Source organism: Eriocheir sinensis, chromosome 12 (assembly GCF_024679095.1).
Source record: "Eriocheir sinensis breed Jianghai 21 chromosome 12, ASM2467909v1, whole genome shotgun sequence".
Classification (NCBI taxonomy): Eukaryota; Metazoa; Arthropoda; class Malacostraca; order Decapoda; family Varunidae; genus Eriocheir; species Eriocheir sinensis.
The window spans coordinates 4,792,456-4,818,880 of NC_066520.1; the positions used below are offsets into that span (position 1 = coordinate 4,792,456).

A 26,425-nucleotide genomic window follows, 5' to 3' on the forward strand; every position below is an offset into this window, starting at 1 on the left:
GACCGCATGCAACCCACGGACAGAATGTATTTCCTCGACTGACAGTCAGTCGAGGAAATACGCTTGCAAGAATCCATCCCCAGGACCTTCCTATTATAGAGCCTGGGGAACAGCTACAATACTTATCCGGACCTCTGCATACATTTGAACTTGTCTAACTGGACCTTTCCTTATAAGAATTGAGTACCCCTGATATAGACTGTAGCCTAGCATTTGTAGTAGTAGGTAACGTAGAGGAAAAAAAGGCCATCCTTATCAGGGCTTTACGATAAGCTTGCCGCTTCAGTCGCTGGATATTGTCCGTTTACTTGCAATTCCGACTTACTTAGTTTCGTTATGAATGTCGGTCAGATTTATCTGTAATAACTATAATTAACCATGCATTACATTACAAATATATCACTGAATGAATTGCTATCAATATGATCTGGTACCTTAAAACTCTAAAAGGGTTTTGATAGGAAAGACACTTGACTGGAGGTTAGAACAAGACCATCATCCAAACAACGATGCCAAGTCCGCGAGTCCCTCCCTAAAAGATTTTCCGTACAAGGGTACGTGACAGGACATGGCTCGTAAAGATTGAATTAATTTGTTGGGCAAATTTGCATCGCTGTGGTTGTTAGCCACTTTCTTCAATGGTTCACCATCGTAGAGTAGAGCATACTAAGTAACCATTATGTAAGTAAAAAATCAAGGAATTATATTAATAGATAATTATTAAAGAGAAGAGATTGTATTAGGTTTGCAGGAGCGACCTTGTGTAAGCTAATTGGCCAATTGCTGACCCAATGTTAAGTTATTCTCTTTACATATATTTTGCATAATATTTATCTTCCTTTTGACAGATGAAACATCCAGGGAAAATGTTTACGATCGGGACTCACTGGGATCCCAGGACAACTCGAGTTCCGTCAACGAAAACATCAACTTATCTTACTGATGAAGAAGTGAAAATAAAGTTTACCGGTGTTACAACGCATATTGACATTGTATGCTGTGTATGTAATGACTAGTTTTGATTGTAGAGAGTGATGCAAAATATGTTCAAAGTGACACACTTAACTTTTTTTTATTTATTTAACAAGGTGATTTTTATTGCTTTACTTTTTTATAGTAATAGTAGCTAATATCAATAAGTGTTCTGTGGTCTCACTGTTCATGATGAGACATATTTCATCAAAGCTAAATTTTGGTATTGACCATGAGTACCTTTTGTAATTACCACGACATTAATAGCAATGCTGTTTATTTACGTGAATATTTTTTAAAAGTTATGTATCGGCTTACATCATTTTGATCAAAATACTATTATTATTATTATTATTATTATTATTATTATTATTATTATTATTATTATTATTATTATTACTATTATTATCATTATTATTATTATTATTGTTATCATTAATATTATTACTATTATTATTAATATTGTTATTGCTATTACCATTATAATCGTTACTGTCATATTCTAATGTTATCATTTATATGAAAATAAAGGGAACGATCGAATTTCATGTTTAACAGCGTACCTTAAGACAGTGGATCACAACCAGGGGGAAAAATTTCAAGGGGTCCATACTCCATAGAGATTCTAATTATTTTAAAATTTATTATATTGGAAATAGGAGACATGCGGCTCGGAATAAAATCCATACTACTGGACGCAACCCTTAAAACTGAATGCTTAAATTTAATGCTAGAATTGCTCTACATTAGCTAACGGTACTAGGGGTGTCAAATTCACGACCAACGTGACAAATTTTGCCCTTGGGATGGTCATGAGTAGCCCGCTTAACCTATTTCGTTGTAGGAGTCCACAGGTGAAAAGTGACTGGAAAAGGAGGAACTGTACAAAATAGGTTGGAAACCATTGAGTTAAAAAAAAAGTTATGTAGAATGCCAAATTAGTTTTCTGCTAATAATAAAACTATGCAGAGGACTAACATACAGTCCGACGTTTTGCGAGTCCTTTTCTCTAATTCTCCATCACCACCCTTGCAAATTTTCATGATAATGGAGAGAAGAGGCATTGTGAACGCTTGGAATAAACCCATTATTAAGTATTTTCTGAAGACGAGTCATATCATGTTCTAGTCATGAAATCCCCAGGGATAGGTAGCCAAGACTAAATAGCTCTGCTAAGGATAGAAGATAGGGTTAACTCTCTCACAAAGAAGCTGTCATAAAGAGGTAGCGAACAAGCAACCTTTGTCGTGAGCTGATCATCGTACCTGAAGAACCACACTGTTCCCGCGTTAAGGATATGCAATAAAAATATTTTTAGGTATGGCTGTAACAGCAAAAGGCCAACCTGATTTTGTAGAAGTTTAGATGGTCAAGATACGCACTTGGTTCAACATTTTGTATTTGTTTTGTGTGGCTCCGAAGAAATTCAAATTCATATAATTTTCTTATAATAATAAAGGCTGATCTGAAACCTGTTCCTTAAGGCATGCAGCCTATCCTTGTACACTGCAGCCTCCTCACTCTCTTAACTCTTCCCCTCGTATATGTATTATAACATCCTACAGTGTAATGGTTAGCATAATAATAATAATAATAATAATAATAATAATAATAATAATACGAATCCACAGTCGGTGTGCAGCCAAGCTAGCTATTCATCTTCCCATTCGAGCTGGTGGATACATAAATAACCGGGAAACAATGCGTAAAGAACTGCAGTAACCCGGATGTCACACCTCCCCTGTGTCCCATAATACTGGGTTGCCATCCCCACAGGCTCAAAGGGCAAATGAGACGGAAACGAGCACACAAAACAGAACAGTGGGATCGAAAAGTTCATTTGTAGAGAAATGGGTCAGCTGAATAGCCAGCATGATTAAGGGGAGGTGGAAAAGATGAAGCAAATTTGTTGGAAATATTTTGGACTAGGTGCCATAAGTCTCTGGAAGATATGGAGAAAACAAGGTTTTGACATTTCATTCAGTAAGGGAGGTTTTGCTGCTTCGAATCCGGTGAATCCGGGTAGAAATGTACAAATCATAATTAGCAGGAGTTCGAAGCCTCATGTACCATTTGTGGGCTGTTTCTCATATATAGCACGAGAGCAAGAGTGATACGACCAGGGTTTTCAGCAGTTTAATAGAAAGAATACGTGGAATGTGAGCCTTCATTCCAGAAACAGTCACCCACGTAATGCGCTGGGCATACACAGAGGGGTTCCTGACCTAGAAACAGTAATTATTCCACGTGAAATCGGAAAAAAAGGTCCTCTTGTCATCCCACTGTGCTCAATATCAGAAGCATCGCCTCTTTGGTGGGTCAAGAGGTTAGACAAGAACAATAGGACAGAATGGGAAAATAAGGTTGTGATCGGAGGGGCCCTATGGAGAGCACTTTGACAGAATAATAAGCTGGGGGATTTGAGGTTCGGAATAGGTACAGTGCTTTAGTCGTGTCTTCAAGGCGGTCAGGGATACGTGTAGAGGTTAACTGCTCTTTATAATTTAGGAGAGCAAAGTTGTAGACTTGTTTAACAGCTAGTCAGTGAAAAAGGGTGTAAGCCAAAACTGGTTGTGAACATTGAAATATCTTAAGAGAAAGATTTCATGGAAGGAAGATAAAGTCAGGATGTGATTGGGTTCAAATATTTAAATAATTTTACATAATTGCTAGAGTTTAGACATAACAACATTGATGTATTTAGTAATAGAATGACAATTTAAGTCTTAGTCACATGGTGGAATATTCTGAAGTGTCAATGTTGTGGGCACGAGAGCAAGTAATATCGTTGTATACATAGACGCATCGAGATTTTTTATTGAAATTTATGACATAGTATGGGAACAGACTAGTGATTAATGTCAGTAACGTCAGAGACCTGTGTTTCGTTTACAAAGAGAAAGCGAGGTTTAGAGGATGAAAAATGGTGTTCCACATTTTGTAAATTACATCACAAATGTTGCAGATGATGATGATTATTGTGGTGTTTTTCTTGGCGCCGCAACTGCAAGGTCATGTGGCGTCGAATAAAAGATTAAATAAGCTATATTTTAAAACTATACCAAACAGTATTTAATTAAAAACAAGGAAAAAGAATTGCTCAATTAAAGGACAATAAAACCTACAGGAGGCTGAGGACCCCAGCCTCCTGTAGGAAGCCATAAACATCATGTCCCGGGAAGAGTGCCCTCTCCCCCAGCACCAGAGAGAGAGAGAGAAAATCCCATCTCCACCCCGTTACCGGGGAAGGTACCGCTCTCGCAGGTCCCACAGACTAAGGCACTCGACCAGCAAGTGCCGAACAGTCAGGGGACCAAGCAGTCATCACAGTAGGGCTGAATTCCCCCGGGACATGAGGAAGCAATGTGTATATCTTGTGTGACCAATCCTAAGGCGGGACAGGAGTGTCTGCTTTTTACGACTTCTTAAATGGGAATAAGACCAGGGACGCACATCCCTCGTGGCAATCACAGCCGCCCACCTGCGCCGCCACACATTCTGGAGTGCGGACCGCACGGTGAGATACAAGTCCCTAATTGGAAGAGCGCACTGTGAGGGAGGGCGAGAAGCAGCGGCCCGCGCCACCCCATCGGCCTCCTCATTACCACGCACAGAGACGTGGGCAGGTACCCAACAGAAGGTTACCTGATGCCCACGCCTTTTTGCTAGAACTAGCCAGCTGAAAGTATCTTAAACAGTCGGGTGGGTGCTCTTAAAATCTTCTATTGCGGATGGGGCTGCCTGTGAGTCAGAGTAGACAGTAAAAGTATCGACAGGCAAAGTGAAGATGGTGCGAATAGCTAAAAGAATGGCAGATAGTTCTTGCAGGTAAAGTTCCAGAATGGGAAAAGTCTGGAAGGACCGCTCCAAATCCAACGCCATCATCGGATTTGGAGGCGTCCGTGTATACTGGTATAGAAGTGGCGTGACTAGCTGTGTGGGACAGGAAAAGCTGTCGAGCAGTTGCTGTCGAGATGCTTGCTTTTTTAAAGGTGAAGTACCGGCAGAAATATGTGTTTGGGAACTCCCATGGTGTGATGGATGGTATCTGATAAACTGCTATTAGGAAGTATGGTAGTGAGAGGTCCCCAATGGTATTCTGGACACGGAACCCAAATGGACGAGGTAGGAGAGGATTGTTTCTATATATTGTATCTAAATTGGTGACTATGGCCACGGTATATGCAGGGTTGTTAGGTTGGTGTTGTAGTCTGTACCAGTACTTAATTAGAAGACGTTTTCTCTTGCAAGTCTAAAGGGGTCACTCCTGCGTCAACTAAAATACTTGATATTGGGGATGTTCTGAAGGCACCTGTTGATAATCGAACTGCAGCGTGAGGAACTGCATCAAGTGTGCGGAGATGGGCGGTTGTTGCCGATGTGTATACTTCGCTGCCGTAGGACAGTCTCGACCCGATGAGTGCCTGGTAAAATCGTAGGAGTATTGTGCGGTCAGCGCCCCAAGAAGTGCATGACAGAACACGAAAAAGATCAAGCGATCTCATGCACTTTGATTTTAAAGCTTTTAGGTGTGGAAGCCACGTGAGGCGCCTGTCAAAGGAAACTCCCAAGAACTTGTGTTCTTCCGCAACAGGGAGACATGAACCGCACATAATGAGATCAGGGTCTGGATGATGGCCTCTCAGGAGGCAAAAGTGCATGGCAACCGACTTGGATGGTGAGAATTGGAAGCCATGTTTATCCGCCCATCTGGATGTCTTGGCGATGGCATTTTGCAGTCTTCGCTCTGCGGTGGACATCTGAGTCGTCGAGAACCAGATTGCCAGGTCGTCGACGTAGAGGGAGGACGACACCCCCTCAGGGAGCGATGTTGTAATGCCATTTATGGCTACGGCAAAAAGGGTGACATTCAGGACGCTTCCCGAACTCCTTCCTGCTGTTCATAGGATGATGAGTGGGAGGTACCGACCTTGACTCGGAAAGTCCGATCTTGAAGAAACCCCTTAATAAACTTTGGCATCTGTTCATGGAGACCAGCCATGGAGCTGCTTTAGTATCCCATGTCTCCATGTCGTGTCGTAAGCCTTCTCGAGGTCAAGGAAGATGCACATCATGTGTTGTCTTTCTGTAAACGACCGGCAGATAGAGGGGTTGCTCTGACGTCACACCGCTCCGCTTTTGTTTTAGGAAAAACAACTGTCAGCCATTTTGGGAGGCAAGAGCGATCAGCTGAGCCCTTGCCCCCTGATGATGGCTGGCCCGTGCCTCCCGTCTTCATAACAGAATCTAATTGAATATGCAAAAAATCTGGACAGTGAGGCTAGGCTTCGTTATATAACTATCCATTAGGCTGCCAAATGATGGACATACAGTCTATATATATACATTTTTTATCAAACTTCAAGATATATTTGATAAGAACAATGAATATATGACTAATAACCCCGGGCATCCCCGGGCAGTGTTTAGTAAGAACATAAGAACGTAAGGGGTTCGCAAAAAGCCCACTGACTATACTTGGCAGCCCCCGTCTACCTACCGCGAGTGGCAGTGTAGCACCTATCAGTGACAGTAATAGATGGGCCACTAACACCCACACCCACACAGTAATAGATGGACACTAACACACACAGTAATAGATGGACACTAACACCCACACAGTAATAGATACACTAACACCCACACCCACGCTGTAATAGATGGGCCACTAACACACCCACCCACACAGTAATAGATGGACACTAACACACACTCACACAGTACTAGACCGACACTAACACCCACACCCACACAGTAATAGATGGACACTAACACACCCACCCACACAGTAATAGATGGACACTAACACACCCACCCACACAGTAATAGATGGACACTAACACACCCACCCACACAGTAACAGATGGACACTAACACTAACACACCCACCCACACAGTAACAGATGGACACTAACACTAACACACCCACCCACACAGTAACAGATGGACACTAACACACCCACATAGTAATAGATGGGCCACTAACACCCACACCCACACAGTAACAGATGGACACTAACACCCACACCCATACAGTAATATATGGACTCCAACACACACACCAACACAGTAATAGATGGGTCACTAACACACCCACCAACACAGTATCATGGCGGGGAAAAGTTGAGGAGCTCTCTTGTGGTAAATAAGTGCCTCCCAAAATGGCGGGCCTTTGCAGGGCAGCTGAGAAGTGATCAGCTGATCGCTGCTGATGATGTCACGTGCAACCCCTCTATAGCTGACTCAAGACGCAGAAGGGCGTCAACTGTTGATCTCATTTTCCGAAACCCTGACTGGTAAGGACAGGTGGCCATTGATCTCTATGGTATATTAGCCGGAAGTTTACTATCTTCTCCAGGAGTTTGCATAGGCAGGATTTTAGTGCAATGGGTCGGTAGTGTAAGGGCTGTGAACCATCCTTCTCAGGTTTACGGATGGGAAGTACAATGGCGTTGCACCATCCACTTGGTATGATGCCAGCCTGCCAGACTTTGTTGTATATTTGGAGCAGCAGGGTCGTGGTGGTAGGACTAAGGTGTCTGATCATGGCATGTGGGATATTATCGGGGCCCGGCGACGTGTCGTTGCAGTGGGAGAGAGCTGATTGTAGTTCCCGCATGGAGAAGGTAACGTTGTATATTTCAGTGTTTAATGATGTTAAATCTAGATTGCGTCTCTCCTGTTCTTCCAAGTGCCGGTGTACTTCGGGAGGTCGAGAGTCCCGCTTAGACACAGCAGCAAATGCACTGGCTATGGCGTCGGTGACTTCGGCGCTCCCTGCTATTATGTTGTTGTTGATGTTAAGTGCAGGTGATGGGCTCGATGAGAACTTTCCTGCTATTTTGTGTTCCCTCTTCCACACTTGTGTCATTTGCGTCTGTGAGCAGGGATGGGGTGAATATAAGAACTGTGTATTCGAATACGAATACTTCATATTTATACGAATACGAATACTCTGAAATACTGATAATTCGAATACAAATACGAATACTTCACGAGAGTATTCGTGAATGCATTCATGAATACTTTTCGTTGAAAATTACCTTTTCATGTAGGTAGCTCGGCAATGAGCCTAATATGGTACTAAAGTTATTCGATAGTAAACTGACGTCATGAACTTATAACTGATGCCAGTATTCTGTACATGTTTGTCACACCTAGACATATTTGTTTTCCAAAAATTTCAAGTATATTTCTTAGCTATACTGAAAGAACCACAACAATATATATATATATATATATATATATATATATATATATATATATATATATATATATATATATATATATATATATATATATATATAAATATATATATATATATATATATATATATATATATATATATATATATATATATCACTATAATACATGTAATATCCAGGGATTCCATAGGGGGTGGGGGGGGCAACAAAATAGAGAATAAATCCAACAATGTACCTGGAGTAACACACACCCTACCATTGGCAAGAGGCAATTGAGGGCCGCAGCCCTGCGGCTGCCAGATCGGATTGACAAAAGTTCCCTGATTTGCCTAAAATATAGCACAGCATTTCCCTGTCGTATTTTTTTTACTTCTTATATACATAAATAGACATATATATATATATATATATATATATATATATATATATATATATATATATATATATATATATATATATATATATATATATATATATATATATATATATATATATATATATATATATATATATATATATATATATATATATATATATCGTTTCCGCTTGGCTGGAGGACTAGACATGACTACTGTGTATTAGTAACAAAAACGAGAACTTAACTGAGTGAACAGTGTGAGACAGACTGAGGAAGAATACTGGCTTCTTTCTAACAGGCGACCCCAGCAGACTCATGGGACTGGCGGAACTTTTTGCGGGGATAAACTCAGGCGAAACAGGGCTCAAACTACCCCGGACTTGCGTAGGAGAAACATCTTGGGTACAAGTAGCCCCTGCGGATACTGGCTGTCCGTTTCTAGCCAAACAGTCTTCAAGGGCCTTCACTCTGTCACTTACGTCACAAACTGCCTGTTCTGTACGCTTCACCTTTCCCTGCACTTCTAATCTTTCTTTGTGTGTCGTCTCCCGTACCACCTCCATCTCTTGTTGAAGATTTGTGTGTTCTTTCTCCACTTCTATCAGGCGTTGTCCTAAGTTCGTGGTCACATCAGTCATTTCTCTTCGCACTGACTCACTTCCATCTTGTACTGCTTGTAGCTGTTGCTGTAATCCCGTGAAGCGATCTCCTAGCTGTTCTTTGAGTTCTTGGAGTGTTCCTTCTTGTTGTTGCTGTGCTCTTTCTTGTTGTTCTTTGAGTTCTTGGAGTGTTCCTTCTTGTTGCTGTGCTCTTTCTTGTTGTTCTTTGAGTTCTTGGAGTGTTCTTTTTTGTTGTTGCTGTGCTCTTTCTTGTTGTTCTCTGAGTTCTTGGTGTGCTCTTCTTTGTTTCTCCCCCTGTAGTCTCAAAGCTTACAAGAGTTCAGTCAACACGTCGTCCCTCTGGGCAGCTTGGGAACGAGTCTCCATGGCGAAAAAACAAATGGCTACACTCCTGACGCCAATGTTATGCCGGACGTATTACTTGGGTTTCGTGTCGTCGTCACAAGACTCCGTAGGAGGGAGAGATGTAAACACCTTGCACAGCTGCTGTAGTTTAATATTCTTCCTTAATAGTACACTTCACTCTTGACTCTTCACTGGCCACTAGCTTACTATGACTGGGACTGACTCTCGCCCTCTTTTCCTATATATATATATATATATATATATATATATATATATATATATATATATATATATATATATATATATATATATATATATATATATATATATATATATATACCGAACAGTACAGTTTAGAACGTTACAGTATATATTCGATTATACAAGAACATGTAGCAAAAATATGTGCAAGTTGGCAACACTTCCCGCCTGGCGCCTGGCCATGAGCCGCAGAAATGGGCAGGGCCTCTCTCCCTGCCCTCTACTCGCTCCTCCCAGAGTTTTCCAGAGGCCCATAGACCCCAAGGAAGCTTCCAGCACAACATATATATATATATATATATATATATATATATATATATATATATATATATATATATATATATATATATATATATATATATATATATATTACTACCTATGTTAACGAGTGCCTAAAGTGACTTGGTTTACGAGCGGTGACTAGGTGTATGATCATCCTGTTTGTATGACTCGAAGACCAGAGCGTCGGTTCCCTTTGATAACTGCAAGACGAGAGCGCTGAGAGTAGAAAACAATGGGAATGGGGTCTCAGTCCACGTTATACACTCGCAGAGGTAGCACCCACGGGCTCATCCCGCTTATGTTTGCGCTCTAGAGTGCGATCCTTGTGTTTTCAGCAATATAGTGTTTATTTGTTTTGGTTTACGATTTTTTTGGTTTGCAAGCATAACTCTGGAACGAATTAAGCTCGTAAACCGAGGTATGACAATATATATATATATATATATATATATATATATATATATATATATATATATATATATATATATATATATATATATATATATATATATATATATATAGATATGGTAATTCCGGGAGAGACGGACCACCTTTTTTTCAAAACTTCTTATTTAATTTATTTTAAATGATAGACACGAATATTTTTTTACTAATGTATCTTATCATTCATAGGTTTCGATATATATTGTCCTTTTTGATATTTTTTTTTTTTACATATTGAAAAAAAAAAAAAAAACGTTCAGTCCATCTCCCCTTACAAAGTGGTCCATTTCATCCAGGTGGTACACCTGGATGAAATGGACCACTTTGTAAGGGAGAGATGGACTTCATATAATGGGGAGGAAAGAAGGCAGATTAATGATAACAAAAAATAATCTTTTAACAATTATTACTTCTACATATCCTAAATGTTTGCTATGTACCATTTTTACTGATCATCATACGTATATGTTTCTTTGCATAAACATATTCGTAATTAGTATTCCTAAGCATTCGTCGGGTGTGGCACAACCAAAATAGATATATGGAAAAAAAACCCATAGACACCTGAGCTAAACAACCTTCCATGTCCACAGCTAGAGAAAGACTTAAGGCAAGGTACTGGGGCGGGCGGCTGGGTATCCTTTAGTCCTACGAGGCTATCCCAGCATTTCCATAGCGTCGGGTCTGACGTACCCAACGAATGCTCTCTCGCTCGGGTTAATAAAACTTTATAAATTTGTATGATCTAATACGTCAATATAATTCCACGCATGGTCCATCTCTCCCGATTGAAATTGGTCCATCACTCCGGATTGTCAGGGAGAGATGGACCAGTAGGGTGGCTACATCTTAATTCGAGCAGCAGAAACACTTTGCAACGATTAATTGACATGCTTATCACCTAATATAAACAATTCCTTCAAAATTATCATCAAACATACGGAGCACTAGCATCACACCAAAGCCATGAAATATTTTTTGACTAGCAAGAAAAGGTTAATACACTATAAATATTATTATCAACAAAAATACTCAACCAACGGCGACGAAAACTCAACCAGCAGGCCACCACGTGGTACACTAGCAGATAATGTCGATAATTGTGAAATCTAGCGAAAGTTGTGGAAATTACGCCACTGAACTGGTCCATCTCACCTGCCGGTCCGTCTCTCCAGAATTACCCTATGTATATATATATATATACATATATATAGATATATATATATATATATATATATAGATAGATATATATATATATATATATATATAGAGAGAGAGAGAGAGAGAGAGAGAGAGAGAGAGAGAGAGAGAGAGAGAGAGAGAGAGAGAGAATAAACAGCAAAGGAAACTGCTCAAGGGCAAACAAAAGGAAACAATATTGAAAAAAAAAGCCCGCTAATAACTGTTCCTATAAAGAAGAGTTCAGAGGAGTGGCCGAAAGAGAGGTCAATTTCGGGAGAAGAGGTGACTTTACACTCCTCTCTTGAAAGCGGTCATGTCGTAGGCAGGAAGAAATACAGATGAAGGAAGATTATTCCAGAGTTTACCAGCGTGAGGGATGAAAGAGTGAAGATACTGGTTCAGAGACCTGGCAATGGAGAGATCAGTAGGGACGGATACACCTACTACTGGTCAAGCCAGAGCGATGGTGGTCTTTGCAAGGGAGTAGTTATAGCCATTTACATCCGACTGCAATCTTCTGTCGTTGGGATTACTCCGGTAGATGAGCGTATGGTGCTGGTGAGGTTGAAGCACACCTTGGGCTTCATATCTTTTATTAAAGTGTACGCCCCTACCGAGATGTGCGGACTTGAGGAGAAAGATGTTTTGCGCCAAGTTTGACTCTATAGTTCACCAGTGCCCCCCACTCGACACACTCATTGTCTTGGGCAACTTCAATGCAGTTACTGCCACAGAGAAAGATGGCTACCAATTGTGTGTTGGTCCCCATGGCTCAGGCACCAGAATCGTAAACAGTTCACTCCTTCTGAACTTTACAAAGTGCATGAGGGCTGAGGATTTCTGGTTCCTGATTCCAGGGACGCGACCCTCGCCACTGGACTTGGTATAGCAATACTGGCGGTGTGGTAAAGAAGTTCGATCACATCGTTTTTAGTGTTCGTTGGATGATCCTCCAGAACTATGGTTTTCCGGAGCGATGAGTTATTTACTACCGACCACAGACTTGTTGCAAAACTGAGGATACGCATCAACCCCTCAGGGTTCCATCTTTAGAAACTGAGGGACCAGGCGTACTCTCAGAAGTATGCAGTGGCAATCTCAAATCGATTTGAAGTCCTTGGTACTCTGGAGAACCCTGGAGAGTTGTGAGAAAGTTGTGAGTCGTGAAACTCTCAAAGCTGCTGAGGAGTGCGTTGGAGAGCGCCCCATCGATCAGATAGACGGTCAGAAGTGGATAGATGCTCATGAATCTTCCGGTTAAGGTTAAGCTTTAGATGGACAAGAAAGTAAAGCTATAAAACGGTAGTATGAGGGATTGAAACGGTCACCCTTCTTAGGCACAGGCTGCATGTAGGCATACTTCCAGCAGGAAGGAAAGGTAGGTGTTGACAGGCAGAGACGAAAGAGTTTGACCAGGCAGGGTGTCAGCACGGAAGCATTTTAAGGATAATAGGAGGCACACCATAAGACCCATAAGCCTTATGAGGATCGAGTCCAGAGAAGGCATAGAACAGAGTCGGACTGGGGTGCTTAAGGGGGCCGTGCCATCTAGTGGCTGGAGGGGTCCGGGCCCATATAAGAGTTACTGTCATTATTATATGACAGCATGGTTTAAGTCCAGGGCCCATATACCTTGGGGGGCCCATGTGCCATTGGCACACGGGCACAAAGGCCAGTCCGACCCTGGCATAGAAAACATCATTCTTTAGAATCTTAATAACAGGCATAAAGGAGTCGGAGGGGTTATGAATAGGAGGAATATGCCCAGAATCGTCCAGACTGGAGTTTTTAGAGAAAGTTTGAGCGAAGACTTCAGCCTTAGAGACAAATGTGACGGCGGTGATGCCGTCAGAATTAAGGAAAGGAGGGAAAGATGAAGAAGTGAAATTGGAGGAGATATTTTTGGTTAGGTGCCAGAAGTCTCTGTAAGAATTAGAGAAAGCAAGGTTGTGGCATTTTCTATTAATGAAATTGTTGTTGGTAAGTCGGAAAATAGATTTGGCAGGATTCCGGGCGGAAATGTAAATATCGTGATTAGCAGAAGTGCGAAGGCTCTGGTACCTTTTGTGAGCTGACTCTCTATATTTGATACAGTGGTGGGCTCGATTCCGCTAATCCGCAAACCGGTAATTAGCGAAGCTAAACTTTCTGTTAGCTGATTAGCGTTTTCGCTAACGTTGGAAACAGCTAGCGGACCAAATAGCTTCCGCTACATGTAGTTCCTCCTCCGCTAACTTTAAGTCCACTAAAAAAATCATACAGGTTTGTTCTTGTCCGTTGTGGGCAGACACAGCACCAGTTGAGCCACATGCAGTAATAACTCCAGGGCTTCCACTTTTGGGTAAATTGAGCCTTAGTAGGCTAATTGAACAATTACTAGGGAAACTTTAGTGTATTTTAGGGTAATGCATCTTCCATTTCCAACTCTTTGAACTCGGGAATTAAAAACATGAATTATATATTTTCCGCCTGACAAGAAATAAACTTAATATAATAAAAAAAAAAGTGTCAGTTATGGAAACAGTAAGTAAAATGCGTAAATTTGCGGGAAATCTTGTTTAAAATACAATGATTTAGGATAAACTGGAGGCTTCTTTCTCTTCTTTTTGTTGCTTGTTGGGCTCTCTGTTCAGTTCAGCTGCGACTTTGTCACCATGTAGTCGCGTTCATCATTGTCGCCTTGTTTATCGTTATCGACGTCATACATGGAAGGTGACCCGAGTAAGGACGTGTTTGTTCCGCCTGTGGATGTTAACCCTGTTAGGGAGCCGGCAACAGCTGTGGGTGAGGCGGAGGACACTCAAGCTGACGGCCACGCTCTACCTTTCTGGAAAGCTCCATGTCTAAGTTACAACATACTGAACTTTCAGGTCACTAGGTCTGTTTTAAAGGGTTTTAGAGCCAAAACACTAGACCGAAGCTAAATACATATAACAAGAGTAAACGGTTAGCATTAGCTTCCACTAATTTCTTTCTCAGTTTAGCGGTTTAGCGTAGGCGAAGCTAGCTTTTTAGTTATTGGATTACCAGTTAGCGAAGCTAACTTTTCGATTAGCGGTGCCCACCATTGCTTTCATATCACAAGAACAAGCGTGATTAAACCAAGGCTTTTTAGCATGAGGTGTAGAAAATGTACGTGGAATGAGTACCTTCATTCCATAGACAATCACCTCAGTGATGCGCTGAGCACACGTAGAGGAGTCTCTTTCCTGGAAGCAGTAATCATTCCGAGCTGAAGCGAAATGCCAGTAGCCCCACCTCTTCGGTGGGTCCAGAGGCTGTACATGAGCGATAGGACAGAATACTGAAATAAGGTTGCGATCGGGGGAGCTTAGCGGAGAGAACAGTTTGACAGAGTAAGCTGAAGGATTAGAGGTTAGAAATAGGTTTAGTATGTTGGGTATGTCTCAAAGGCGGTCGGGAATACGTGTAGGGTGCTGAACCAACTACTCTAGCTCGTTGAGGAGAGCAAAGTTGTAGGCTTGTTCACCAGGTTGGTCAGTGAAAGAGGATGATAGACAAAGCTGGTGGTGAACATTGAAATCTCATAGGATGGAGATTTCAGCGAGGGAAGAGTGATTCAAGATGTGGTCCACTTTGGAATTCAAATAGTCAAAGAATTTTACATAGTTGGTAGAATTAGGTGAGAGATAAGCAGCTCAGATGTATTTAGTAATAGAGTGACAATGAAGTCTTAGCCAGATGGCGGAAAATTCAGAAGATTCAAAGTCGTGGGCACGAGGGCAAGTGATGTCGTAGCGTGCGTAGACGCAACATCCAGCTTTGGATTGAAATTTTGGATAGAGATGGTAGGAGGGAACAGAGTAGAGATTGCTGTCAGTAGCCTCAGAAACCTGTGTTTCGGTGAGGAAGAGAAGGTGAGGTTTAGAGGAGGAGAAATGGTGTTCCATATAATGAAAATTGGAACGAAGACCACGTATGACCTTGGTATGTTGAAAAAGTTAATGAAAAAAAAGTTCGAAGTGTTATCAAGACACCTCTATGGTCGGGGGCCGGAAATGGAGTCCGATCTGGGGGGCATTTATGGTCTCCCCTTCAGATGGGGATTCCGAGGCTGATGTAATCTCAGCCCTTGTGAATTTTGGTAATTTCGAGGAAGTGGTGTGTGTGTGTTTCGTGTGCATGTAGTGTGGTGTGGAAAGTAAGAGGATTTGTCTTTTGAGAGTATACTGAACTCTGGTGTTGATGAGACAATAGGGTAACGGAAAGTGAGGACACCAGAAGGGTCTTTTGTGGGCTTGCAGCACTCTCCCTGCTTCCCGTTTATCCTCACCGGGAGTGGCTTACGCCCGTTTCGGTAGGTGTCTTCCTACCTACTCCCGAGCTGACTGAATGTCTCCAGGGCCAAAACCAATGTCCAGTCGTTTGGAGGCTTGCTGGATGACACAGTTCACTCTGCCCATGCATGTTGTGAGGATGTCGAAATCACCCAAAGCTTCACATACCTTGGTAGTGTCGTGCATAACAATTGTGGGTCTCACCAGAAAGTTACTTCTTGGCGAATTGGACTGGCCCACGGTGTTATGGACTCGCTCATTACAAGTATATTGTGCTGTCATTGTCTGCCTGCTATACAGACAAAGATTCGAATCATTAAGTTGCTTGTGCTCCCTGTTATACTGTAAAGCTGTGAGACATAGACACTGAATAGTGAATTGGAGAGGCGTGTCGATGGCTTTGGTACCAAGGTCCTTCGCAGGATTATGGGATATCGCTGGGATGACTTTGTGTCGAATCAGTGACTACCCCGTGAAACTGAATCGAGGCCTGTTACCAGCTTAGTCTGGGAACGCCAACTACGGGTATATGGGCACGTGGCGCGCCTCCCGGACGTCGATCTTGTTCACAGGGATGTCTCTGTACTAGACATCCCTGAGTGGAGGAGACCAAGGGGATGCCCACGTAACTCATGGCTGTGGCAAGTCCGTCGATCCTGCCGGGGACTTGGGATGGACAGGTCAGCTACTAGGGGGCTTGCTCGGGAGGACCGCCGGAAGTATGGCCGGCGAGTGAGTAAAGGGACGTGGCCCCGGACGTATGCTCCCTATTAATATTCGATACTTCAAGATTTTTCATATTCTCTATCTTCTCAAGTTCATTTTCTTTTCAATTATTAAACTTCAATTTCTTCAAAATCTACTTTCTATTCTCATTATAACTTTACTTTCCAGTATAAGCAGCGGCGACTCCGTGTTGGTTGGGGTGGAGGATAACCCTGAGTTTAAAAGTTACTTGGCCAAAGGCACAACAGCTTCCTCCTCCAAGGGCTTCGAGAATCCAGCTTACGGCCGCTCCATCGATGATGTGTCTGCAGGTCCTCCCGGTGTGCAGGGTGGCATGAAGGGAAACCCCCTGCTTAACCTTGGAGTTTTGAAAGGTTCGTGTGTGTGTGTGTGTGTGTGTGTGTGTGTGTGTGTGTGTGTGTGTGTGTGTGTGTGTGTGTGTGTAATAATAATAATAATAATAATAATAATAATAATAATAATAATGACAATAATAAACGGTTTATTGAGGGGAAGGATTGCAGCCCTAGAGCTGAAAATTTACATAAATTACATTGGCAAAATACATATACACAATGTGAAGAGTGATGATGATAATGATTATAATAATAAAAATAATAATAATAATAATAATAATAATAATAATAATAATAATAATAATAATAATAATAATAACAATAAAAAAATAAAAAAAATAATAATGATAATTATAATATTTATAGATTCTATTCTTAAAAGTGGTTTACATGTTGTTGATCATCCTGACCTTTGCGGGCACGGCGCTGTTTTTGTAGCGGTCCGTCCGTGTCCGTATTGGAGCCAGTCTGTTGGCGGTGGTGAGGGTGAGGGAATCGAGGGCGTCTTGATAGGTGGTGTAGGATGATCTTTCAAGCTCGTTTTTGTACCTGCTCAAGTTGGGGGCGTTGTGTGAGGTTGAGGGAGGAGGAACAAGCTGGAGACTCATACGTGAGCTTAGGGAGTAAGAATGTGGGCTACACACTCGCCAGCTCACGCCCGGGAGTCCCCAGCGTCTTGAGCCGCCGCAGGTGGTAGAGTTGGTAGGTGGCGGATCTGATGAGTTGAGCAGTGTGGTCCTTCCATGTAAGCTTGTTGTCGATTGTGACCCCAAGTAGCTTGATTGATTGGACTACCTTAAGCGGAGTGTCGTTGATGGAGACTACAGGAGGGGCGAGGGGGGTGAGGAGGCATTGATGTGCATGACTGTAGTTTCGGTGTCGTTGATGGTGACGTTGTTATCTGTGATCCATGATTGTAAGCTGTGTAGCAGGTCTTGGAGTTGACTGTAGTCAGGGTTGTCGTTGTTGATTGTGACTCCCAGTGTGGTGTCATCTACATACTTCCAGCGGTGAGGCGTGTGGGTCAATGCGTTGTTGATCAGAATCAGAAAGAAAAGTGGTCCAACTTTGGTCCCTTGAGGCTCTCCACAGGTTAGGTGCTGAGGGGGAGAGGCCACTCCCTGATACCTCACCACCTGACTGCGTTGGGAGAGGAAGTCGGCCAGCCAGGACACTTGTTGGGGTGAAGCCCGAGGTTAATTGCCTTGCTGATAACAGTGGTGTGATGGACGAGATCGAAAGCTTTTCTTAAGTCTACTGATGTTTTCCGTTTTTCAAGGGCAAAGTCAAGGAGGCTGATGAGGCAGTGTGTGGTGAAGAAAGTCTTCATGCTACCGTATTGTTGTGTCAATAATGGGGGCAAGGTGGGACTATGTCCATTTGAAGATGAAATCTTCACACAGGAGGCTGGGAATGGGAGTGATTGAAATGGACCTGAGGTCGCTTAGTGACTGAGGGTTTGGGTTTTTTGGGACTGGGGTGACGTAAGTTGTTTTCCAGTCAGCGGGACACTGTCTCTGACGGAGGGAGGCGTTGAGCATTGAGGCGAGGGGAGTGGCTAACTCTGGGGCAAACTCTTGGTAAATTTGAATGGGAAGGACGACTGGTGTAGTGGATCACTTGGACTTGAGCCAGCACAGTGATGTGGCGTGTGTGTGTGTGTGTGTGTGTGTGTGTGTGTGTGTGTGTGTGTGTGTGTGTGTGTGTGTAATTTGCCCGGCCTGATAACGAGATGGACTCGTCATAACCAGCAAGTACCCTCCTGATTAGGGCAAGACTCATTCAAGTCGATCTCAGTGTGTGTGTGTGTGTGTGTGTGTGTGTGTGTGTGTGTGTGTGTGTGTGTGTGTGTGTGAAGGAGGGGGTAGGTTGGTGTTTGGGTGTGGGTAGGTGAAGGGGGGTGACTTCAAGATCTAAATATTTGTCCTTCTGCTAGGTATTGACAACGTCTTTTACTCATGTGTCAAACCAATCTTGGACGGGACCCGCCATTGTTCTGCACTACATTATCTTGGTGTGTGAAACGTCCCACATCTCGATGTCTCATTAGAGTCACGGGAAGACTGCGGTTTTTCATCCAGTAAACCTCCAAACACCTGTAGCAATTCCCAATGGCTTCGTTTCTTCACCAAAACCAACCACCAGCATCATGGCAACAATTACTGTATCATCTCGAAAATCTAGATCAGTAACCTTTGCATTACCAAAAGATGTTCCACAATGATTATGGTTCATAATTCTAATGCATGCAAGTGTTGAAAAGTTATTGGGCAGCCCTGCCTCACTCGTATGTTCGCAGGAAAGAAGCTGAAAACGCCCCTCTCCACCTTCACAGCACTTTCCTTATCAGGGTTCACCTAATCAATGAACTAACAGTTATATTAGTGCCTGCCTGGCGGACACCATTAGTCTCTAGTGCTTCCTCTTCCTCCACCAGTGGAGTTCACCATTGTCTGCCTAAGGGCCACATGCTTATTCGAGCTCAGTTAGATTAACGACACAATAGACTGTCACAAATTACGGGTGTAGTGGTCTGCTATATCGTTTATCTAATAGAGTAAAACCATGCGATAACAGGTGTGTGTCATACTGAAAGAAACAGAAGATAGTTCAGCTCGTAACTATGAGCAAACATATCTCAGCCAGGCGACTCCATTAGTGTAAGGAGAACTGGCGACAACTTGATGTTGCCAGTCATAAACTTTTATCCAATCCTTGAAGAATTCGCCTTCAAGGAGTCGGAAGAGAATCCAGAATGCTTCGTGATGCTTATAATTGAATGCCTTCTCAGGACTGACATTGGCTGCAAATATTCCCTGTCCAACCTCACCTCGGTGCTCCACCAATACATAATAAGCTAGGATACAGTCAGTTGATGACTTACCAGTGCGAGCCCAGGTTGCTTAGGTCTCAGCATTTCTACAGTTGGGTGCGAATGCGCATGAGCAATAGATTGGCAAACACTATGCCGAGTACACCGAGCAGTGTAATACCTCGGTATTACACTGCTCCTTTCAAAATAAGGACAACCAATCTCATTTTTCAGTCAGGAGGAATGGTAATAATTACCAAACGGCAGTTGAAATTCCATTCTAACCTAAGCATCGTGGGTAATATCTCTAGCTTTGCGCAGCTCTTCACTAATGTTGCAAACACAAACAGCCTTACCACTCCTCATCCTTGCCAGAGTCTCTTTGACCTCGCCAAAAGAGGGTGATGTTTCGAGAATGAATTGATGAGCATCCACTATTTAGATTCCAGCAGTTAGGATCTGCTAGCTCGGAGGGTCTGCTATATACAACTGCTCAAATTAGGCAGGCTGTGTTCTCTATTAATCCATATATGACACGACACAACCAAAATTGGTCAGAGACTGCGCATCACTTACCAAGCACGTAAAAAGGAAAATAACGACCCTAAATGGATGACCCGCAGGCTCAAGCATGAAACTGGCTTAAAGAGAGGAATTAATAGGAAAATAAAGTGAAACCCACCTCAGTGGTAGGTAAAATGATCTAGCCAGATCGGTGAAGAAGAACACTCGCCTAGCAAAAAGGAATTACGAGATTAGGTTAACCAACGAGGCCAAGAGCGATCCAAAGAGGTTCTTTAAATTGTACAGAACGAAAGCAAGGGGGATAATTGGACCGTTGAAAGCAAACACAGGTGAGCTCTTTGAGAATGGAGAAGATATAAGCCAAATGCTGAACGACTACTTCCTCTCAATTTCCACACAGGAAAATCTAACAACCATTCCGGAGAGAGTTCAGGTATATTAGGGCGAATAACGACAAGTTGAGGGATGTGATCATCACTCGCCCCCTGCGCGTACCGGTCGCAGTTTTGAAGCAGAGTGATTTGACTTGGTATATATAGACTTAGCCCCATAACTCATTAAAAGGAGAGCGTTGGGCAGATATCTGCGGCTACAATATCCTTTTAATTTGGGTAGACTTCGGCAACAGTTGGCAAGAGTCAGGAAGACCGTAGGAAAGACTACTGGCCAACTACTTGGCAAATATTGGCTAGTTGGTCGGCCAACCAGTCATGCCGAGAGTCGGCGACCGTCTACAAGACTGTCCTCAAAACCGTCTGCGACTGTCGGACATTCGGTCGGCAGAGTCGTGATTGTCGTTGGCACGGCGCCATTTAAAAAAAATATCGTTTAGACTCGTCTTGATACTAATTGACAGCATCTTGCCGACATGCTGACATTTAGTTGGCCGAATGTCCCAGACAAGCGACGACCGTCGGCAATCATACTAGCCGACACCAAGACTCCAAATAATACCTCCTTCCATTCTTGGAGCGTGAGCGCCTACATGTCATACCCAAAAGTCGCTGGGTTGTCGTGGCCCAGAGTTGGAACAGTGTGAAGAGGGCCTAAACCCCCGTTCACACTGTGACAACTCTGGGCCACGACAATCCAGCGACTTTTGGATTTGATTATTCGGCGCCCACGCTCCAAGAATCAATGAATCAATCAATGGGGGCATGCAACGGGGGGCGCGTTGCCTTACCCACCTTACGACGCCGGTCCGGGGTCCCTCTGGGCGAGTCTCCATGCAGGCCCCCTTCCCATCCTGAGTACCTCCTTGCAGAATCTATCGACTTGCTCAAGCCAAGAACATCGTGGGCGTCCCCTTGGTAGTATATGCCGAAACAGTCTCACGGAGTAGTCGCCGGTTTGACACAAAGTCATTCCGCCGATACCCAATGATTCTACGTATACATTAATTACCAAAGGCATCAATCGGCCTCTCCAAGTCCCCATTAAGTGTCCCTGTCTCACAACCATAGAGGAAGACAGGGAGCACAAGGGACTTGAAGCTCCGGATCTTTGTCCTTATGCACAGGTATCGACAACGCCATAGACTCGCGTTGAGCGAGTCCAAAACACCGTGAGCCAAGCCAATCCGCCGTAAGATTTCCTGGCAAGACTAACCGTCGTAATGAACTATTCTATCAAGATACGTGAAACTTACTGATATCTCATTGTCTTCGCTACACGCATGAACAGATTGTACTGTTGCATCTGCACCTTGGTCTTGGCCCAGGGGACCTGAAGTCCCAAAGGCTTCGCCTCCTCGTGCAGTGCCTAGAGAGCCATCACCAAAACCTCCAGCGATTCCGCCAGGATTACTGCATCATCGGCAAAAACAAGGTCAGTGACCATGGATTTGCCAATGGATGCTCCGCAATGACTCTGGTCCACAACTCTGCCTAGTACCCAGTCCATACATGTGTTTGAAAAGTGATGGGGCAAGAACACAGCCCTGCCTCACTCCCGCATTAACGGGAAAGAACATGGACAAACCCCCACACACACACACACACTTCACAGCACACTCTGTCCCAGAATATAGGCCAGTCAGCAAACCAATAGTCCTTGCAGGAATCCCACGGAGTAGCAGAAGATCCCAGAGTCCCTCGCGATGCACTGAGTCAAACGCCTTTTTGAGATCGACATAGGCTGGAAGCATCCCCTGTTGAAACTCACGTCGGCGCTCCATCAGTACGCGAAGCACTAGGATACGGTCAGTTGTTGAACTTTCAAGCGTGAACCTAGACTGTTCAGGTCTCTGCATCTTCAGCAGCTGGCTGCGAATTCGCATCAGTAATAGATGGGCAAGCACCTCGCCTGGCACACTGAGCAGTGTAATAGCACGGTAGTTGTTGCCGTCTTGTCGGTCCCCTTTCCCTTTCCAGATAGGGATGACCAACCCCCTCTTCCACTTAGGAAGAATGGTGCCAGACTACCATACGGCAGTCAAGACCGCATGCAACCCACGGACAGAATGTATTTCCTCGACTGACAGTCAGTCGAGGAAATACGCTTGCAAGAATCCATCCCCAGGACCTTCCTATTATAGAGCCTGGGGAACAGCTACAATACTTATCCGGACCTCTGCATACATTTGAACTTGTCTAACTGGACCTTTCCTTATAAGAATTGAGTACCCCTGATATAGACTGTAGCCTAGCATTTGTAGTAGTAGGTAACGTAGAGGAAAAAAAGGCCATCCTTATCAGGGCTTTACGATAAGCTTGCCGCTTCAGTCGCTGGATATTGTCCGTTTACTTGCAATTCCGACTTACTTAGTTTCGTTATGAATGTCGGTCAGATTTATCTGTAATAACTATAATTAACCATGCATTACATTACAAATATATCACTGAATGAATTGCTATCAATATGATCTGGTACCTTAAAACTCTAAAAGGGTTTTGATAGGAAAGACACTTGACTGGAGGTTAGAACAAGACCATCATCCAAACAACGATGCCAAGTCCGCGAGTCCCTCCCTAAAAGATTTTCCGTACAAGGGTACGTGACAGGACATGGCTCGTAAAGATTGAATTAATTTGTTGGGCAAATTTGCATCGCTGTGGTTGTTAGCCACTTTCTTCAATGGTTCACCATCGTAGAGTAGAGCATACTAAGTAACCATTATGTAAGTAAAAAATCAAGGAATTATATTAATAGATAATTATTAAAGAGAAGAGATTGTATTAGGTTTGCAGGAGCGACCTTGTGTAAGCTAATTGGCCAATTGCTGACCCAATGTTAAGTTATTCTCTTTACATATATTTTGCATAATATTTATCTTCCTTTGACAGATGAAACATCCAGGAAAATGTTTACGATCGGGACTCACTGGGATCCCAGGACAACTCGAGTTCCGTCAACGAAAACATCAACTTATCTTACTGATGAAGAAGTGAAAATAAAGTTTACCGGTGTTACAACGCATATTGACATTGTATGCTGTGTATGTAATGACTAGTTTTGATTGTAGAGAGTGATGCAAAATATGTTCAAAGTGACACACTTAACTTTTTTTTATTTATTTAACAAGGTGATTTTTATTGCTTTACTTTTTTATAGTAATAGTAGCTAATATCAATAAGTGTTCTGTGGTCTCACTGTTCATGATGAGACATATTTCATCAAAGCTAAATTTTGGTATTGACCATGAGTACCTTTTGTAATTACCACGACATTAATAGCAATGCTGTTTATTTACGTGAATATTTTTTAAAAGTTATGTATCGGCTTACATCATTTTGATCAAAATACTATTATTATTATTATTATTATTATTATTATTATTATTATTATTATTATTATTATTATTATTATTATTATTACTATTATTATCATTATTATTATTATTATTGTTATCATTAATATTATTACTATTATTATTAATATTGTTATTGCTATTACCATTATAATCGTTACTGTCATATTCTAATGTTATCATTTATATGAAAATAAAGGGAACGATCGAATTTCATGTTTAACAGCGTACCTTAAGACAGTGGATCACAACCAGGGGGAAAAATTTCAAGGGGTCCATACTCCATAGAGATTCTAATTATTTTAAAATTTATTATATTGGAAATAGGAGACATGCGGCTCGGAATAAAATCCATACTACTGGACGCAACCCTTAAAACTGAATGCTTAAATTTAATGCTAGAATTGCTCTACATTAGCTAACGGTACTAGGGGTGTCAAATTCACGACCAACGTGACAAATTTTGCCCTTGGGATGGTCATGAGTAGCCCGCTTAACCTATTTCGTTGTAGGAGTCCACAGGTGAAAAGTGACTGGAAAAGGAGGAACTGTACAAAATAGGTTGGAAACCATTGAGTTAAAAAAAAAGTTATGTAGAATGCCAAATTAGTTTTCTGCTAATAATAAAACTATGCAGAGGACTAACATACAGTCCGACGTTTTGCGAGTCCTTTTCTCTAATTCTCCATCACCACCCTTGCAAATTTTCATGATAATGGAGAGAAGAGGCATTGTGAACGCTTGGAATAAACCCATTATTAAGTATTTTCTGAAGACGAGTCATATCATGTTCTAGTCATGAAATCCCCAGGGATAGGTAGCCAAGACTAAATAGCTCTGCTAAGGATAGAAGATAGGGTTAACTCTCTCACAAAGAAGCTGTCATAAAGAGGGAGCGAACAAGCAACCTTTGTCGTGAGCTGATCATCGTACCTGAAGAACCACACTGTTCCCGCGTTAAGGATATGCAATAAAAATATTTTTAGGTATGGCTGTAACAGCAAAAGGCCAACCTGATTTTGTAGAAGTTTAGATGGTCAAGATACGCACTTGGTTCAACATTTTGTATTTGTTTTGTGTGGCTCCGAAGAAATTCAAATTCATATAATTTTCTTATAATAATAAAGGCTGATCTGAAACCTGTTCCTTAAGGCATGCAGCCTATCCTTGTACACTGCAGCCTCCTCACTCTCTTAACTCTTCCCCTCGTATATGTATTATAACATCCTACAGTGTAATGGTTAGCATAATAATAATAATAATAATAATAATAATAATAATAATAATACGAATCCACAGTCGGTGTGCAGCCAAGCTAGCTATTCATCTTCCCATTCGAGCTGGTGGATACATAAATAACCGGGAAACAATGCGTAAAGAACTGCAGTAACCCGGATGTCACACCTCCCCTGTGTCCCATAATACTGGGTTGCCATCCCCACAGGCTCAAAGGGCAAATGAGACGGAAACGAGCACACAAAACAGAACAGTGGGATCGAAAAGTTCATTTGTAGAGAAATGGGTCAGCTGAATAGCCAGCATGATTAAGGGGAGGTGGAAAAGATGAAGCAAATTTGTTGGAAATATTTTGGACTAGGTGCCATAAGTCTCTGGAAGATATGGAGAAAACAAGGTTTTGACATTTCATTCAGTAAGGGAGGTTTTGCTGCTTCGAATCCGGTGAATCCGGGTAGAAATGTACAAATCATAATTAGCAGGAGTTCGAAGCCTCATGTACCATTTGTGGGCTGTTTCTCATATATAGCACGAGAGCAAGAGTGATACGACCAGGGTTTTCAGCAGTTTAATAGAAAGAATACGTGGAATGTGAGCCTTCATTCCAGAAACAGTCACCCACGTAATGCGCTGGGCATACACAGAGGGGTTCCTGACCTAGAAACAGTAATTATTCCACGTGAAATCGGAAAAAAAGGTCCTCTTGTCATCCCACTGTGCTCAATATCAGAAGCATCGCCTCTTTGGTGGGTCAAGAGGTTAGACAAGAACAATAGGACAGAATGGGAAAATAAGGTTGTGATCGGAGGGGCCCTATGGAGAGAGCACTTTGACAGAATAATAAGCTGGGGGATTTGAGGTTCGGAATAGGTACAGTGCTTTAGTCGTGTCTTCAAGGCGGTCAGGGATACGTGTAGAGGTTAACTGCTCTTTATAATTTAGGAGAGCAAAGTTGTAGACTTGTTTAACAGCTAGTCAGTGAAAAAGGGTGTAAGCCAAAACTGGTTGTGAACATTGAAATATCTTAAGAGAAAGATTTCATGGAAGGAAGATAA

The 26,425-nt window shown here is 42.4% G+C and overlaps 1 protein-coding gene across 4 annotated transcripts in view; it reads left to right on the plus strand.

The window, feature by feature from the left end:
- LOC126997321 (uncharacterized) overlaps positions 1 to 24,345 on the plus strand; it is a 118,739-nt gene extending 94,394 nt beyond the window's left edge. Inside the window, exons 13-14 of one of the 4 annotated variants that reach the window (XM_050858345.1) lie at positions 16,862 to 17,067; positions 22,070 to 22,236. In XM_050858345.1, coding sequence (XP_050714302.1) covers positions 16,862 to 17,067; positions 22,070 to 22,221 — 358 coding nt within the window. In that variant the 3' untranslated portion in view covers positions 22,222 to 22,236. Of the gene's footprint in view, positions 1 to 848; positions 4,017 to 16,861; positions 17,068 to 22,069; positions 22,237 to 23,670 lie in introns of those variants that run through there. The other 3 variants (XM_050858344.1, XM_050858343.1, XM_050858346.1) reach the window with 3 other exon arrangements.
- The last annotated feature ends 2,080 nt before the right edge of the window (positions 24,346 to 26,425 follow it).